Source organism: Opisthorchis viverrini (assembly GCF_000715545.1).
Source record: "Opisthorchis viverrini unplaced genomic scaffold opera_v5_12, whole genome shotgun sequence".
Classification (NCBI taxonomy): Eukaryota; Metazoa; Platyhelminthes; class Trematoda; order Opisthorchiida; family Opisthorchiidae; genus Opisthorchis; species Opisthorchis viverrini.
The window spans coordinates 1,775,168-1,791,436 of NW_008751668.1; the positions used below are offsets into that span (position 1 = coordinate 1,775,168).

A 16,269-nucleotide genomic window follows, 5' to 3' on the forward strand; every position below is an offset into this window, starting at 1 on the left:
TAGGAATGGATAATCTGACGATGAAGTTGCTCCACCCAACGGGCAAAACATGTACCTGTTCAGACTGGCAACGATAAGTTAGAACTACGTTCCGAATTGCAACCTAAAACCCACCACCACCACCCAACAGTCCGCTAGGTTGCTTAATCTGAATCGTTGCTACTTCGTGTCAAGGCTGAAACTCGTAATTCTTTCTTTGGCAGGACAACTCTTCGTATAAAACTGCCTATACTAACCTTGGAAACAACTTGAAAACATACGGGCTCGCAAGAGGGATTATGCTTGCTGAAATATATCTGGGCAGTCTAAACGTGCGGTGCGCAAAAAGGTCAATCGGCCTGATGTCCATGCCCCTTTTGTCCTGAGCAGTTATGCGTCAGAGTCTACACCCGAGGAAGCTAGCTGAAAATTGTGCGAATTCCACATTGTTCCACGTTCTCTGACATGCGCAGCGTGTGGATCCGATACAAACGTAATTTCCTTTCATCTCAACTGTAGTGTGCATGCTGAGTACCCTAACTGCCTTCAAGTAGATCAAGACGTAGTCACTAACTAAATGGGTCACTGACCATTGTGTAATGAATTCCCCGGCCTGACTGTTCAGATGAGTGGCAACAACAGAGGCCGGGCCTGACCAATCCAGTGTCCGAAAGATGACCAGGTCTCAACCGTTCGCACCACAACCGGGTGGCTCTAAGTCCCAATTGCTGCAATTGTCATTTGTTTGATGGAGACATCACCGGTCCGCCAGTCGTATGACGCCACGGACAGTACACTTTACGCCCGGTGGTCTTCCCACCACTGAAACGGGAAGTGACCAAGGATGGAAATACTGATAATGTGAATTGTTTGGTGTATTGTGCCAATCGAAATTCTCCAGTCTGTTTTTTAGAAACCACCACGGAAATAACATTCTGAGTCTTTTAGGGGTTTTTAAAGAAGCATGGTGTGTTTAATTGCCTACCGGCTACCCACGTGGGACATTCGAGTCTGTGACTATCCATCTACCGGGAAAATGTGCAAATTTTGCATTTTTAAAAACTTTTTGGTATCAGATATACCTTTGTATGCATATTTTCTTTGCGATAATAATGGGCTTGTCTTATGTGAACGCCAACCCTAATCAAGGTCACGTAATACCTCCACAAAAATCTGTGCTCGCGTTTTAGGGTGTTAGCACCTACGAAAGAAAGTCAGAAGATGAAACAGCCCATGAAATGTTTAGTTTTCCTGACTCCCGATTCTCAAAAATACCTCAAGTCTGAGCTCTACTCCTGCTAAGGGTCGGAAGGCATTAATACGGAAGCATAATATCATAATACGATATGGTTTTTAGCGTACATCTATTCTTGGCCTCCCCTGCCTCACCTTGTCTATATCTACTTCTTTTAGCGTGCACCCGGACTACGATTTGAATCTTACGCGCCCCCACAATGCTTATCGTTCGTTCCGCACTCCGTTTTACCCCTTTCTCCATGGGTGTTGATTAAATACATATGCTTGCCATCGCCATAATTCGCGTTCCTTTTCAAATATTCGGTACATGCCGTGGAGTTATGATTGGGGGGACATACCTGGTGACCTCCAAACGTTAAAACTGGCAGTGCCACGTGCAGCGCCGAAAGCTAAACAAGGATGGAAGGATAGTTCAATCCTGTGTCGCATACAGGTGGATATTAGCTGAATAATTCATAGAATGAGTTTTTACGTCGCGATGTGATTTCCAGGCTGCCTACCACTGCAGATCAACCGGAGAGTAAACAGTTCCTAAATGAATGAAGACATTTGTTCAATCTTAAAGGCTCACGTAGTATACAACAGAGAAAATTTAACCCGCGAGGTCTAGAGATCCAGGGCACTCCGGCGCCAAATCCTACACGAAGGATTAAGAGCTACTTGATGTTAATAACTGGTCCACAGAAACAATGAACTAATTAATTGATAATAGGCAAAGCAATTAAGATCAGATGATTTCAGTGAAAGCTTTGTGATGAATTGGCTATCAATAATTCGCAGCATGTTGGACGTATTACTTGTCCAGCTGCATAGCGTCCACCCAGAAGCAATAAATACTGTGAAATTAGATTTATGGAAGTATCTTGGACAAGGAACAGGCTTTTTCTGGCCGTGATATGAATTTATGAGCATGCACAATAACGTTAAATTTCCCCAGAGCGCGACACATCCTGCGCTGTAGCGGGGGGAGAGTTAAAATCACTACTAAAATGTCGGATAGAATCCAGACAATACGTCGTACCATGTGCTGCAGACAATTATGTTGTGTATATCTAAGACTGCAGCTACTCTGTTGCTTGCGTTTAAATGTGCGAGTGCCGCATAGTCCCAGGTGATGCCATACCATAAATTCCCTGTATGGAACTTCCATATATCAAGGAACATTTATGATGAAGCTGTATCTCATTGTAGTGGACAGATTGCGAACCTCAGCAACCCATTAGACCATACCGGATGGAACCGTTTCTGCTTTCATATGGTTATTCCCACCAGGTCATTCAGAATACATATCTAAAAACATAGTCTCCCAGCCCTCTGGTTGAAATTTGGGAAAGGTCGGGTTACTTCGCTAGACTTACAGCAACCGCCGCTGCGTTGCGGTCAGCATTTTGAGCTTAGTGCCTTAAATGAGAGCTCAACTCGTCCACCTGACTTCGTTTGGTGGGCACCACGGCAGTCCCAAGTCTACATTAAATCATGAAATCCACATATAAATGTACGTTCATGCCACGCAGGATGTGTAACGACATCAGCTGTGTTCTTATTTACTGCATAGAACAGAGTAGACTAGTAAAACCTCCGACTGCTGACACCTACCTTTCCCAATTTATAATTTAAACTCATTTCATGTCTTACTTATTACTCACATGTATGCGGGCCTCAGCTGTAGTCATGTCAGTAAGTAATTGTGCGCCTCTTTGATGGCGTTTTTCACATGAAAAAAATATAATGTCACATTGCAAGACCACACGGGCCACACTCATTTAGGAAGCAAGTTTATTTATTAGGAAAGCTTTCTTACCATATCCCTCCTCTTTGTTTCCTGAAACAAGCAAAGTGCAGTGCGAAATGACACAAATAATCCGCTCCTTGAAAAAGCTGTTGCAGATTCGAAAGCCGTCCTTCACCAGGAATACACAACTTGCATCCATGTTTGGAGGGTTAGTTGTTTGATAGACGACCTGCAACGGCCGACTGGAACCGTGCATGGCATCAAAACGCTCGAAAACAGCCAGAATAAGGCAATATGATGAGGTATGGCAAAACTATCATCGGCTACAAAAATAAACGGAAAGTGGATGAAGCTCAAATGATGAATAACCGAGGCCGACACTTTACACCAACTTCAGCCTACGATGTTCCGGCGAACTGTCAGTACCCACATGCAGTCAAGAGTAGTGGATAAGTGTTTGCAAGTACCATCCCTGCTCATTAAGGCGATTCTGGAGGCTTTTCAGAGGCCTAAAGAACCGTCTACAGACGGAATGAAAGAAGAAAAACGGATGGAAGATCAAGTATTCCGACTGACAAAAATAAGCTGCACAGAAGCCGCTGAAAAGACCAGATAAAAAGTGTTGGAATCAGACGTCATTCATCAAGTACTGGTAGCACCGATTTCAACTATGTTTAACAGGTCGATGCAGACAAGCTTTGTATCCCAAGCATGAAAAAAAGAGTGGTTAAACAATTAAACTGAGAGACGCGCCAAGAACGTCCTAGGTATCTGCCGCCTGGTGAGGTTAACCGTGCCACTGCGAAAGACAGTGAGGAGATGGGACAATAAAGATATTGGCTGGATGACAACAGATCATGTGCCATGCGAGTCACTCGTATCATATGTAATATAACTTGACATTGCTTCATTTTACCTGGGTCAAAACACACCAGCTGTCGGAACCTTTTAGGCTCAAACAGACGTTCTTGAACTTGTGGATCACATACAGCATGTCAGCACTGCAGAGTCAACTATCGTAATACTTTTGGCTTGCACTCCCAGGGGCCCGGCAAAATTGAGGCAGCTGAATGGTGCTCAAAGTCAATCAGGATGTACCGGATGGCCGGTGAAAATCAGCAATCACAAGAGGCCGCACACCCCACCATTTGAAATCATGTCCAATACACGAAAAACCCTTTGAGCATGGTTGACGTCAGTAACAGCTCACTGGTGGATAATCCCCAGGGTACATGCACCATTCTTTTGATCGTAGACTGAAGGAATACGCGCCCCAAACAACGCGGGGTCACAGCAAGGTCGTGGCCGAGGGCTACATTCAATCATACTCTCGTTTACATACTCCCTACTGTTTGGGAAATGAGCCTATTATTATCAGGCTGACGGCATCTCCAATTCATGAAACCTCGCTGCTTGCTCAGACTAATCCATGCCTGTCACGGTTTGTAAATCAACGACATGTTCTGAGTCCTCTAGGTGTGACATCAAATTTTCAGGAAAGTCAGATTCCTAAAAGCAAGCGGTGAATGCCCGAAATCTACTGAGACCCTCAACTCCGCAAGATGCTGACCGGGCAGACAACGCCCCGTCAATATGCAGTGCATCACAGCCTTGTATCGAACCCAGACAGCGCGAATCAGCGTTGATCAGGGTATGACAACGCCCCCGCAATATGCAGCGAATCACAGCTTCTTACCAAAGCCAGACTGCGTGCGTCACCAGTGGACGAAGTTCATACAGTGTCCCTTTAATAAATAGATTGAGGCCGTTGCATTTTTGCACTCGCATGCACTCACTTCCTTGTTCGAAATATAGCTGTTGTGTACCCTTTTGTAATTCTTTTCTCGATCACTGGGCACTGGAGCAAGTTCAGCAAGGTACAGTACAAAACACGCTGAATCGTTCAAATTTCAACAAGCAAAAGTTCCTGGAGTGAAAATTATTTGCATTAACCTAATTTGATTATCTCGCGGCACGCTTACGGCATCTCCAATTCATGAAACCTCGCTGCTTGCTCAGACTAATCCATGCCTGTCACGGTTTGTAAATCAACGACATGTTCTGAGTCCTCTAGGTGTGACATCAAATTTTCAGGAAAGTCAGATTCCTAAAAGCAAGCGGTGAATGCCCGAAATCTACTGAGACCCTCAACTCCGCAAGATGCTGACCGGGCAGACAACGCCCCGTCAATATGCAGTGCATCACAGCCTTGTATCGAACCCAGACAGCGCGAATCAGCGTTGATCAGGGTATGACAACGCCCCCGCAATATGCAGCGAATCACAGCTTCTTACCAAAGCCAGACTGCGTGCGTCACCAGTGGACGAAGTTCATACAGTGTCCCTTTAATAAATAGATTGAGGCCGTTGCATTTTTGCACTCGCATGCACTCACTTCCTTGTTCGAAATATAGCTGTTGTGTACCCTTTTGTAATTCTTTTCTCGATCACTGGGCACTGGAGCAAGTTCAGCAAGGTACAGTACAAAACACGCTGAATCGTTCAAATTTCAACAAGCAAAAGTTCCTGGAGTGAAAATTATTTGCATTAACCTAATTTGATTATCTCGCGGCACGCTTGGAGTATGTTTTTATCAGGAAGGTCAGCTTCCTGAAAGCAACCACTGAATGATCGGAATCTACGGCGACTCTCAGCTCCGCTGGGTGTTGACCAGACAGACAACGCCCCCTCAATATGCAGCGCGTCACAGCCTTGCATCAAACCCAGACAGCGCGAGTCAGCGTTGATCAAGGACAGACAACGCCTCCGCAATATGCAGCACGTCCCTGCCTCGTACTAAAGCCAGACCGCGTGCGTCAGCACTGGACCAAGTTCAGACACTGTCCTTCCGATAAAAAGCTTGAGGCCGTTGTACTTTTCGCACTCGCACGCACTCGCGCTCTCGCACCCACTTTATTGGAATATAGCTATTGTGTTCCCTTCCGTGGGCCTTTCTCTCTCCGACACTAGGCACTGGAGCGGGTCAGCAGCAGACACCACAGACCGGCGAATCAGCAGATATGACAGTTCATACCAAGCTTGATACCCAGGATAGAAGTATGGGTCCCCATCCTTCTGCGTTGCAGACTGTGATGTAAATTTAGCCGGATTAGACTCATTCTGAACAACGGGACCTCAGTCCTACCCACTGGTATGAATCCTACATCTGGCTTTACCATTCGATGCAGCTGCGAATGCGACGTCATCTGTCGTTTATCAGCTAATTAGGCGGGTTCATGAAGACCAGTAGTCAATAAATTCATCCTACGTCACTTTTGGGTGATTGGCATTCCAAATCACTGAACAGGTATACTTGTGTGTGATGTGTGACCTGCTCTTTAGAAAACCCAAAGTGAGAAGGTTGTCGTTTAATGCCAGCGAGTTTTTGCCATTTGCCACTTCGGCGGAAAGCTGCTCGTGTAAATGAAACGAAAATGGCGCGCACAGCGCCCAAAGCAGCATTCGGTGCCGACTCTGATGCGCTCCTGATCGGTTTCAGCATGCTAGAGGAGACACCCGTAAGCAGGGATATTTTGGTGTTTTTGAGTGACCTTGTAGTCTTGGCTGCACTAAGACACTAAAGCTTCCCTAAGTCATCTGTGGAGCCCTTGAAGTCCATTTTATTACCAAAGTTTAGGTGGGCAGCTGCTTATATGGCCGTCAGAATAACCCGCCCGGTGCGACTAAGCGTGGAAGACCACTTCCAGAGTAATACATATTGAAGAGGCGGTATAGGTGTTCTCTGATGCCTGCGGAATATACTTCTTCTCAACCTTTGTTGCCAACCGGGTAATAGACGTGTATAATGTCGTGAATCAAGCAGTTGACGCACGTAACTTGAAGCTCAGTCAAGGATATACATCCTCACCTCAACGCATTGGCCGTTAGCTACGTCAGAGGCCCATTGAATTACGACCTCAACAAACAACCCGGTAGACCGTAGTTGGATAAACAGGTTAGTGCATTCGTGTTCACGACGGAGCAGTTTTCTGTTTTGGTGAAGCTATGTTTCTAGCGTTACATTAGTGCTGTGAGTGAAACAAATAGGCTTCAGTGAGCATACAGCAGTTTAAAGAGGACCGGAAAATGCAACTCACATGTACGACAAATCCACAAGTGTGGCCGGTGACGCCGTTCGTGCGTAGCGACTTTAAGCTTGAGATGGGGACTCAGTTATTCGAACGATTGTAAATCGCCGACACCTGTGATCGATCTGGTCATAACTCGCTTCCACGAACCGGATAATCGCAATTCCCAGACTCTTCCTATCTAAGGAGAAGATGGACCATGGAATATGGTCGTGCCGCAAAAACGTTGATGTTTTCCTCAAGCAAGCTTGCTAAGAGACTGATTTATTTGAAAGAAAAGGCGTGATAAGCGACTGATTTAGGCCCTTTTATTTCAAACATAGGTGCCAACATTAGGATCTCTGCGAATATATCCTCAACCATTTGAAAAATTCAGCGATATCCCCGCAAAAGTCGTGCAACCTGTCGGCCGATCAATTCTCACTATGACGGATGCCATCTGTTAGTAAACGTACAGCGCTAACTCATATCCAAAGGAACAATGAAACTGCTTGACTTTACGCCTCAGGTCGTTTGATATCATGCTATTAGACCGGTTTAATGCATTATTTTATGTTCATTCAGAAACAACCTTACCAGTGACAAACTAAGCTTGCTGGTGATGCTAGTTAAACTGAGTTACATAATTATGGTGCTGTTGGATAACAAGTGAGGGTGCACTGAACGTTTTGTTATGTAGAATAAAAACATAGATGGGTTGACGTATAAATTTTCGGTAAGGTCTTTGCAAATATGGCTTGCTAAAACATCATTGTCAACCTCCTTTTGTTCTTAATTTTTTTTGGGAGGATATTCCGCATTTTCGGTTGCAACAACCTCATTCAGCAGCATCGCGCTGGACTAAAACAAATGTACTACCTAGCTGGTGTTTTGTAAAACTGCCAAGAAAAGTGCATCTTCTCCAGCGCCTGTTTCCACTGGAGTTCCTCAAGGCTCCGTTCTAGGACCACTGCTGTTTCTGGTCTACGTCAACGACCTCCCAAATGTTCTTACAAGTCCACGTCTAGTTTTTGCGGACGACTTGAAATCCTGGAGTTCCAAAGCCACTGCCCTCCAAATGGATGTAGACGCTGTAAAGCAGTGGTCGTTGGACTGGCACCTTCCTCTGAATGACGAAAAGTAGTCCATATGTCGTTTGGAGTGGACTCAGCGAATGCCTTTGTTATGCATGGTGAAGAGGAACCAAAAAACATCACGAGGATATATGCCATGAAGGAGTTGGGCATCTGGGTCTCNAGGAACAATGAAACTGCTTGACTTTACGCCTCAGGTCGTTTGATATCATGCTATTAGACCGGTTTAATGCATTATTTTATGTTCATTCAGAAACAACCTTACCAGTGACAAACTAAGCTTGCTGGTGATGCTAGTTAAACTGAGTTACATAATTATGGTGCTGTTGGATAACAAGTGAGGGTGCACTGAACGTTTTGTTATGTAGAATAAAAACATAGATGGGTTGACGTATAAATTTTCGGTAAGGTCTTTGCAAATATGGCTTGCTAAAACATCATTGTCAACCTCCTTTTGTTCTTAATTTTTTTTGGGAGGATATTCCGCATTTTCGGTTGCAACAACCTCATTCAGCAGCATCGCGCTGGACTAAAACAAATGTACTACCTAGCTGGTGTTTTGTAAAACTGCCAAGAAAAGTGCATCTTCTCCAGCGCCTGTTTCCACTGGAGTTCCTCAAGGCTCCGTTCTAGGACCACTGCTGTTTCTGGTCTACGTCAACGACCTCCCAAATGTTCTTACAAGTCCACGTCTAGTTTTTGCGGACGACTTGAAATCCTGGAGTTCCAAAGCCACTGCCCTCCAAATGGATGTAGACGCTGTAAAGCAGTGGTCGTTGGACTGGCACCTTCCTCTGAATGACGAAAAGTAGTCCATATGTCGTTTGGAGTGGACTCAGCGAATGCCTTTGTTATGCATGGTGAAGAGGAACCAAAAAACATCACGAGGATATATGCCATGAAGGAGTTGGGCATCTGGGTCTCCTCAAACTTATCCTTCTCACTAAATCATGAGAAATCGGTTCAAAAGGCATTCGCCATTTTACGGATGATCCGACGCACCTCCCGTATTACTCGCATGGACTTCTAAACGCTCTATGGGGCCTACGTCAGACCGCTCCTGGAATACGCCAACCAAGTTGTCTACTCAGGACGCACGAAAGACGTCACCCTCATTGAGTGTGTCCAGCGAGCCGCTACGAGACTGGACTACGAAACGCGTCTCGCAATGTTTGGTCTCTTTCCCCTGGAGTCCCGTCGCCTCCGAGGGGACCTAATTCTTACTTATGCCCTGTCTGAACAAAGCTTCGCAAACAGGTTTTTCACCATTGACCCAGCAAACACACGGCGGGGACATAGTAAGGAAATTTAAAAGCTCAGAGCACACACATTCATTGGACAAAACTTTTTTTCATTTCGGGTAGTAGCTGCATGGAATGACCTTCCACCGGCGGTTGTTCACGCTCCTTCTAGAACCCTGTTTAAAGCACTATTAGACACTTATTTATGCAAATCCTCGCGCTGGCAAGCATACTGTCCTTCGCTGAGAACATAAAGAGCAGTGCTACACCCTTTTTTCACTTGTGCCTTTCAGGTGAACGACAGCCACTGACCGACAAGAACAAAAGCGACCCGGGAAACTTGGGCACCTCGATCGATCCTGTGTATCAATCCGTGAATCCGTGAGGTTGCAAGAAGCTTCTGGCTATGAGTTGTTGAGCGACGAGACGTGGAAACAATATACGGATTTCTGCCAAAGCTACGTTTCGAGGAAAATAGCCTCTGTGAGCAGCGGATAGTTCGGAAGTATGCTGAAATTACTTGGTAGGGATCTAGCATCTTGAGGAAGGAGACACCCCAAAAGAACATATTTGTAGGCTACATTTTTCGGAAGGATACAAGTCGCTCTGTACTTTAAAAGAGAGGACTATGTTTACTCGTTCACGAGACCAGTGGAGTACCTTAGAAGTCAAACGTAGATACATTGCAGGAACTGGAGCACGTTTTTAAGTGGGATATGGCCCGTTGTTTGGAACTCAATATCTCACTCTTCGTTTACGTGTCCGTGTGTATACCTTACCTCACCGTTGCTCATATCGTGCACACATGAACTGGTGCCCATCAATTTAGCCTATTTAGTTTATTTGACCTAAAGGGGGGAAGAGAGCCTTCTATAGTCATCTCGATGCACAAGTAAAGGCTCTAGATTTTAAACATATTTTACTGGTATTATAACTAACTCTATCATGAAAATGGATCCACTGTTGCATAAAAGTATCTGTCCTCGACGTAAGTATATTTTTAATTATTATCCTCTGGCGCTAACGGTGACGTATATAGACAAATTTGCTTCTTCCACGTGACGTTTTTGGTATTAAGCAGCACTTCATGCTACCGCTGTGGTCACGCTGAGAACTCTAGCTTGTTACCAGAAAATGTATCAACATTGGTTTCCCCACCATACGTATTCTAAAATCATTCTGCAGGCGCATTCGTCCTGGAAATAGGTAGACTAGGGACTAGTGGAACGTAACGAGACACTGCCGCAGAAAAACCAAACGGAATGTATATAAGTATATGCATGTATATGCAATGCTAAAGCAATATGGTCACTGTAGGAAAGTTTACTGCGCGACTGAACCAGTACCGTATTACCTGTGGAGTCATATGTTAATGGAGTGCTCGTCCATAATTAAGAGCGGCTGAATGTTCCTTCTCTGATAAATTTGGACCGAAAACATCTGCACGTATTTTCAGGCACACTGTAGCTGCCACCTAATTTTGTGCAGCTATATCCGACTTTATATAATCCTCATGTAGGTACGAACAGCCCGCGTGCGTACCACTTATCACTTATCGTGCAATAATTCTCGCTTTCCCCATACAAATTATAAGTGGCACTGGCGTCCACCGTTGTTTTTTCATCATAATAATGTTTATTCCCAACTTGTTAGTGGCATGCCATCACGCATGAACATGAGATAGCAGTCAGAAGAAAAGCATAACTGGCCGGGATCGTGGGTGAAGGGGGTTTTTGGGAAAAGGGACAGCGTCATAGGGGGTTGGCATTATCCGATGTAGGCGTGGTCACCACTAAACCGGCACGGGCATGGAAGCACAGTTACTGTGCGTTTTTTAGGGAATAACGAGTAAGATCTGATCGTTAGGATCTAAAGTTGGCGGCCAAAAACAACGGGAGTGAAGGCAAGACAAGATGCTCCATGCCTGAAACATCACAAGAAAAGTGTAAACGGTGGAAAAATGACGTGCCAGAACATAAAATCTGGTGAAGCAACAGAGTTGGCATCATTCAGCCCGTCAAACTGAACCAAAATCTAGAAGCACCGCTGAGGCCTCGTGACCCTGACTGTTGGGTTCATGGCCAGGGTCAGAAAAATTACCAGTGGGGATGATGAAGTGGAAGGATTGGCAAAGCGGATAAACGGGAACGGGAACCTCAGAAATATGTTGTACAGCGAAGCTGCAGAGATTCACTAGTGCCCCGCTTGTGGATCCGGGCATAGTAGTTCCTTGGTAGAGAAAGATGGTGACAACACATGAGCCGGAACGTGAACTGTATAGGTCGGCTTTGCGGGAAGCACATACACATAGAAATGGTTAAGTTCAAAAGAAAGGTCAAACAGATTGGAATTAACATGTCATGGAGGCAGCTGAGGGCAGGCGAGGAGCTTGTTTGTATTTGCAGTTAATGGGACGAGTGAACGAGAGTGTACGGTAGGAGTATGGAGGGAATAATTGCAGGTGTGCTATCAAACTGGATATGGTACACACTTTGGCATGGACACGACGGCGTTGTTCGTCTTCAAAAGTAAAAAACATGGAATGAACGGTTTGCATCACATTCTTTGAACTTATTTCTGCGGTAGGTGCATGTAACAAAAGCTCCAATAAGCTTCATTATTTGTAATGACTAACGCCCCGGTCACTATCCTTAGCTGGGACTAAATGATTGTGGCCAGTTTGCTTCATGATGGAGCCAAAGTTAGCTGACTGGGTTGTTCGGTGTCTAACACCGTCTAAACTATAAATCTGTACTTTATAGTCAATCAGAATTTTTTACACGTTATGTCTTGAGCACCGAGTTTGAAAAAACCTATTGGCAATCGCTGAACCAAATGGATGCACAGCTTATATATCACTGATTTCCTTGCGTCCTCTGAAATTACGACGACATACATTTTCGAAATTCAGCAGTCTGTTACTCTTAGCGAGTAACTAGTCGATAATCCTTGATATTAAAAATGATGTTTGTCCCCAACCATCATATTATGTTCCTTAGAGAAATGTAGTGTTTGTACTGCGGTAAAACTTCTGCAGGTGCAAAGACTGTACGCTTAGAATAGCAGCAAGTTTGGATAGCCACACAAAATATTATCTTGTTTCATGGCAGAGCAGAAGGTACACAATTATTTGGATGGTGGTTGGGATACGCTAATACAGGCCCTACGGTATCATGGCAGGAGGCTGTCAATGAAGACGTGGACGCTGGATGGTGGAATCAACTTGGGTGTTGCATGCCACGACAAGTATAGTAAGCCAACATACCGAGCCGGGAACTTGGAGCATATCTAAACTGAGTAAACTGGATGATTTAGGGTCAATGTGCCAGGGGTGGGAATTGGGTGGTGGAGCCGGAAAACTAACAGACAAATTTAAGGCCCACTTATGGCAATCAAACCACCTACTGACGAGGCTAGTTTACCGCTGATGTTACTCAGATCATGTCTTCGTTCGCACCCATTCGTAGTATGTTCCTGGGCAAATCCGAGCCCTCTTTTTGGGTCGGTCATACACCTTTAATCAGGTTCAGGATCATTTGAGTAACTCTCTTTGCCGCCGCGATAACGATGAAGTAGTATTTTCTCTTCTATGTCATCGAGTACCCACTGCAATTAACCGTTTTTGCTGATTTGGTCCGATCTCTTCCGTTCTACGACCCCTCTCTAATTGTAGCTTGGTACCCCAGTCGGTCGTTGACTATCTCGTCTGGCTTTCGCGGTTGTTGAGTTTCCGCCCTCTATTCATTCATCCATTTTCAGTGGCCCCAATTAGTCCACGAATCAAAACTTGCCTATTTATTTGCATAGCTAACCTAAGTATTTCCGATAGTCGTAGTGAAATCCCTTTTTAAAAGCCGTTTCGTATCATACTAACCGTAGGGATGTCCAACAAACTAAGTACATCGGCGCAATATAGAGCACCAAGCACGTCACGCCTACGAGTTTTCCGTTTTCGTTCTGATATATGTTACTTGTGAGGAAGTGGAACGATGCATTGCATTGATTCGAGTCATTGTCTTTCTTCTCCCGCAAATAGCCCCGATCCACCATCTTCATTTATGTTTTGACGTCCTAAGTAGTTAACTCACATATTCAAGTATATTCGACCTTGGTGACGCTTACCAATTGTGGCCCCAAATCTTCTACCTCTGGCTCTTACTTGCCTATGCAAGACGGGTTTCATCACACTGTAGTATGATTGCTGACAAATTCACTGGTCTCCACTACATGTATCGCATTATTTTGCCGTCTGTTGCTTGCTACACGTCAACCGTGGTGATCTGGCTGCGCGAAAATGAGCGTGTCTCTAATGAGTCGATAAATAAATGGATCATTAGGCTCTCTACGTCTCTTTAGACACCGCTTTCATCTGATAACATAATTTTGGTATCCCGAGGGCTCGTGCATTACTTAGTTGCAAGCCCTATTTTTGAGGTTAATCAAGCTTACTTAAAGGGAACCCAAATCTTGCAAGATCATGGTCTAAACCACAATCGGTGGCCGGTGACGGTTTTCATAGTTGTTTGACATGAGAGGAACGAGTAACAACTTTCTCTCCACACAAATGCATCGCAACAAACAGACGACTAGTGGTCGTCGCTATGTGGTGAATGCCACCCACCTCTGTTACCGTGTTTAGAAACCAAACTAGATACGCAACCCAAATATGCCTCAATAGAACCAAAATGACTCAGTTGTGGACGTTAGCTCCTTGCGGTATGTAGATGGATTTTTATTTCTTGATACGAGAGGTTCTCCTGCTCCATTAGTCCATATATGTTTACCACAAGTAATATGTGATTGCTGCTTTGAGCAGTGCCGGTAGGAGATTTCCGATCTGACTGTTTACGGGTGACAAACCAAGCGAGGTATCTTTTCTTGATTAAACCAGCAACCCACGCCAGCGCCCCCAGAACGGCCACTAGTTTGTGTCCGGTGTTTACCGGAGAATGGGTTTAACGCGGGCTCAGTTCTTATGCTTGGATCTTGAATTAGAGTTCCGGAACTACAGCAAGCTCCCATAAATGAAGCACGGAAAGTACGCACAGGTGCATTTCTTTAGCCACTTCGTCGAGGAGTTTACATCTCAAGGGCTGTGGTGAACAAACAGGAGTAGCCTTAGTGACTGGTGTAAAGCGGCATTTGTAAGCAGTATCATGCAATGCGTTCATTTACTCGGCACCTGACCGACATTCTCACAGGTTGGATCCACATGAGGGGAATGATAATCAGGACGAAAGAACTTAACTTGTTAATGCTCTACTAGAACCCAAAAATCAGTTATGTGAACGAGAAAACGGAGAGCACTAACAATATCAGCCTGTTGAGTAAAATTATTACAACAGATATATATGCGAACAAGGGACTTATCGTTTTGCAAGTACAGGTTGATGAACTCTGTTGTAAGACTAGATGCAGGTTTCGTGTCTTCTTCGCCATTGTAACAGCCACACGTAGTCCTGAATATCCGTGAGTGAAGTGCCGTAAGTCCTGAGCGGCTCTGCTCCGAACTGGGTGACGTGTGAAGCTCTGTTGAGTTGTGTTGCTGTGCTGTTATCCTATGTGTAGGAACGTTTGCTTGTGTGGGTGTCAGCGCATGACTTGTTGCTACCTTATCGGACGGAAGACAGTCGACGTCAGATGAGTCACCCTTATGTGTCATGATCTGTACGTTTAGGGAAAGGAAGACAAGTCTTGGGATCAAGGGCTTGGCTGTGAGCTATGTAGTCAAGTGAGTCACAATCCTGTGGCGTGATTTGTGAGTGCAAGAAAAAATAGATCTCGTTACCTAGCGAGTGGCGGTGAGCTGTACAGTCATGTATGTGGCGAAAGAGTAGCCACAACCTCAACAGGGACAAAATCGAACAGGCGTCGAAAGTTTAATTTTTTACTCTCGCACTCTCTTCATGCAGAACATAAGGCGACTCAGCTGACTTCGGCCTAGGTTGCAGAAAGGAAGGTTTGTTTGTGGAATTCATGATTGCATATAGTTTTGCAGTGCTTGAATACGCAAACCCAAAACGGAGAACAATTCGGATCATCAGCCAACACCTTCAGTTTGAAAGCTGGACAGCCGACAGCAGTGTTTAGCCTAAGGTTTGTGGAACATTCTAACTCTTCAAGAATGATTTCCATTAATGTTCCTGGTTGCCGGGTTTCTGTAATTGTCGGGCCACAAATCGTTCAACTGCTGGGTGGGAAAAATAGGCGCAGTATCATGGTGGACTATAATGTTCACAACTAATCAAACTGTGATCGGTACAAGCCGTTCCACGATGAGGAGCCGCGCTGGATCACTCAGCCGTATTGCACTTCCTCTGAGGCCTTGCGGCGTCAGATACAAGGCGCCTTCCGAAGCTAGATGGTTCTAACCCATTAAACACGCGTAAAATCAAGTGCAATAAACGAGCAGCAAGCTAAAACGGATATCGCATTGTTACACGCACCAGTCATTGAGTTTCAACAAGCCAAATCCACAACGATGCACAGCTAACGGTCGTTCAATTGAAGGAGGCTTTGTGCAATAATCTATATACCCGAATATGATGGTATTCTGCTGCGCATTTGCTAAAGGCCACGCACAAATCTGAATCCAGGCAAGCAGTAGTCTGCTGATTACCCATGATAATTTCACAACTCGAACTCGGATGCCTATTGCAACTGAGTAGAGAACCTGTAGTGTCTGTAATCCGTTGTCACATTTACCATTCTTCCTGAACTTGAACCACACTTTGTAACTGTCGTTCACATTGTATCATGACGTTTGTTTTAATGTTACGAACACACAATTTTCCGGTGCGACCTGCTGACTTCTTGCTGAACGACAGTATTTACGCCCGTTGAACTGTTTGTTGACTGTTGAACCAGTGGGACTAAATCTCTGTGTTTGTGTCAACTGTT

The 16,269-nt window shown here is 44.9% G+C and overlaps 2 protein-coding genes across 2 annotated transcripts in view; both read left to right on the top strand.

Moving 5' to 3' along the window:
• Positions 1 to 6,401: 6,401 nt before the first annotated feature.
• On the top strand, positions 6,402 to 8,178 carry T265_01141 (hypothetical protein; the record flags this gene model as incomplete). Its single annotated transcript, XM_009165102.1, has 2 exons — positions 6,402 to 6,485; positions 7,942 to 8,178. 2 exons carry the CDS (start codon positions 6,402 to 6,404, stop codon positions 8,176 to 8,178), a joined length of 321 nt encoding a protein of 106 aa, XP_009163366.1.
• Positions 8,179 to 12,472: 4,294 nt separating this feature from the next.
• The window catches only part of T265_01142 (hypothetical protein), a gene marked incomplete at both ends in the record, with an annotated part of 14,489 nt that continues 10,692 nt past the window's right edge, over positions 12,473 to 16,269 (top strand). Inside the window, one exon of the mRNA XM_009165103.1 lies at positions 12,473 to 12,620. Coding sequence (XP_009163367.1) covers positions 12,473 to 12,620 — 148 coding nt within the window. The remainder of the gene's footprint in view (positions 12,621 to 16,269) is intronic.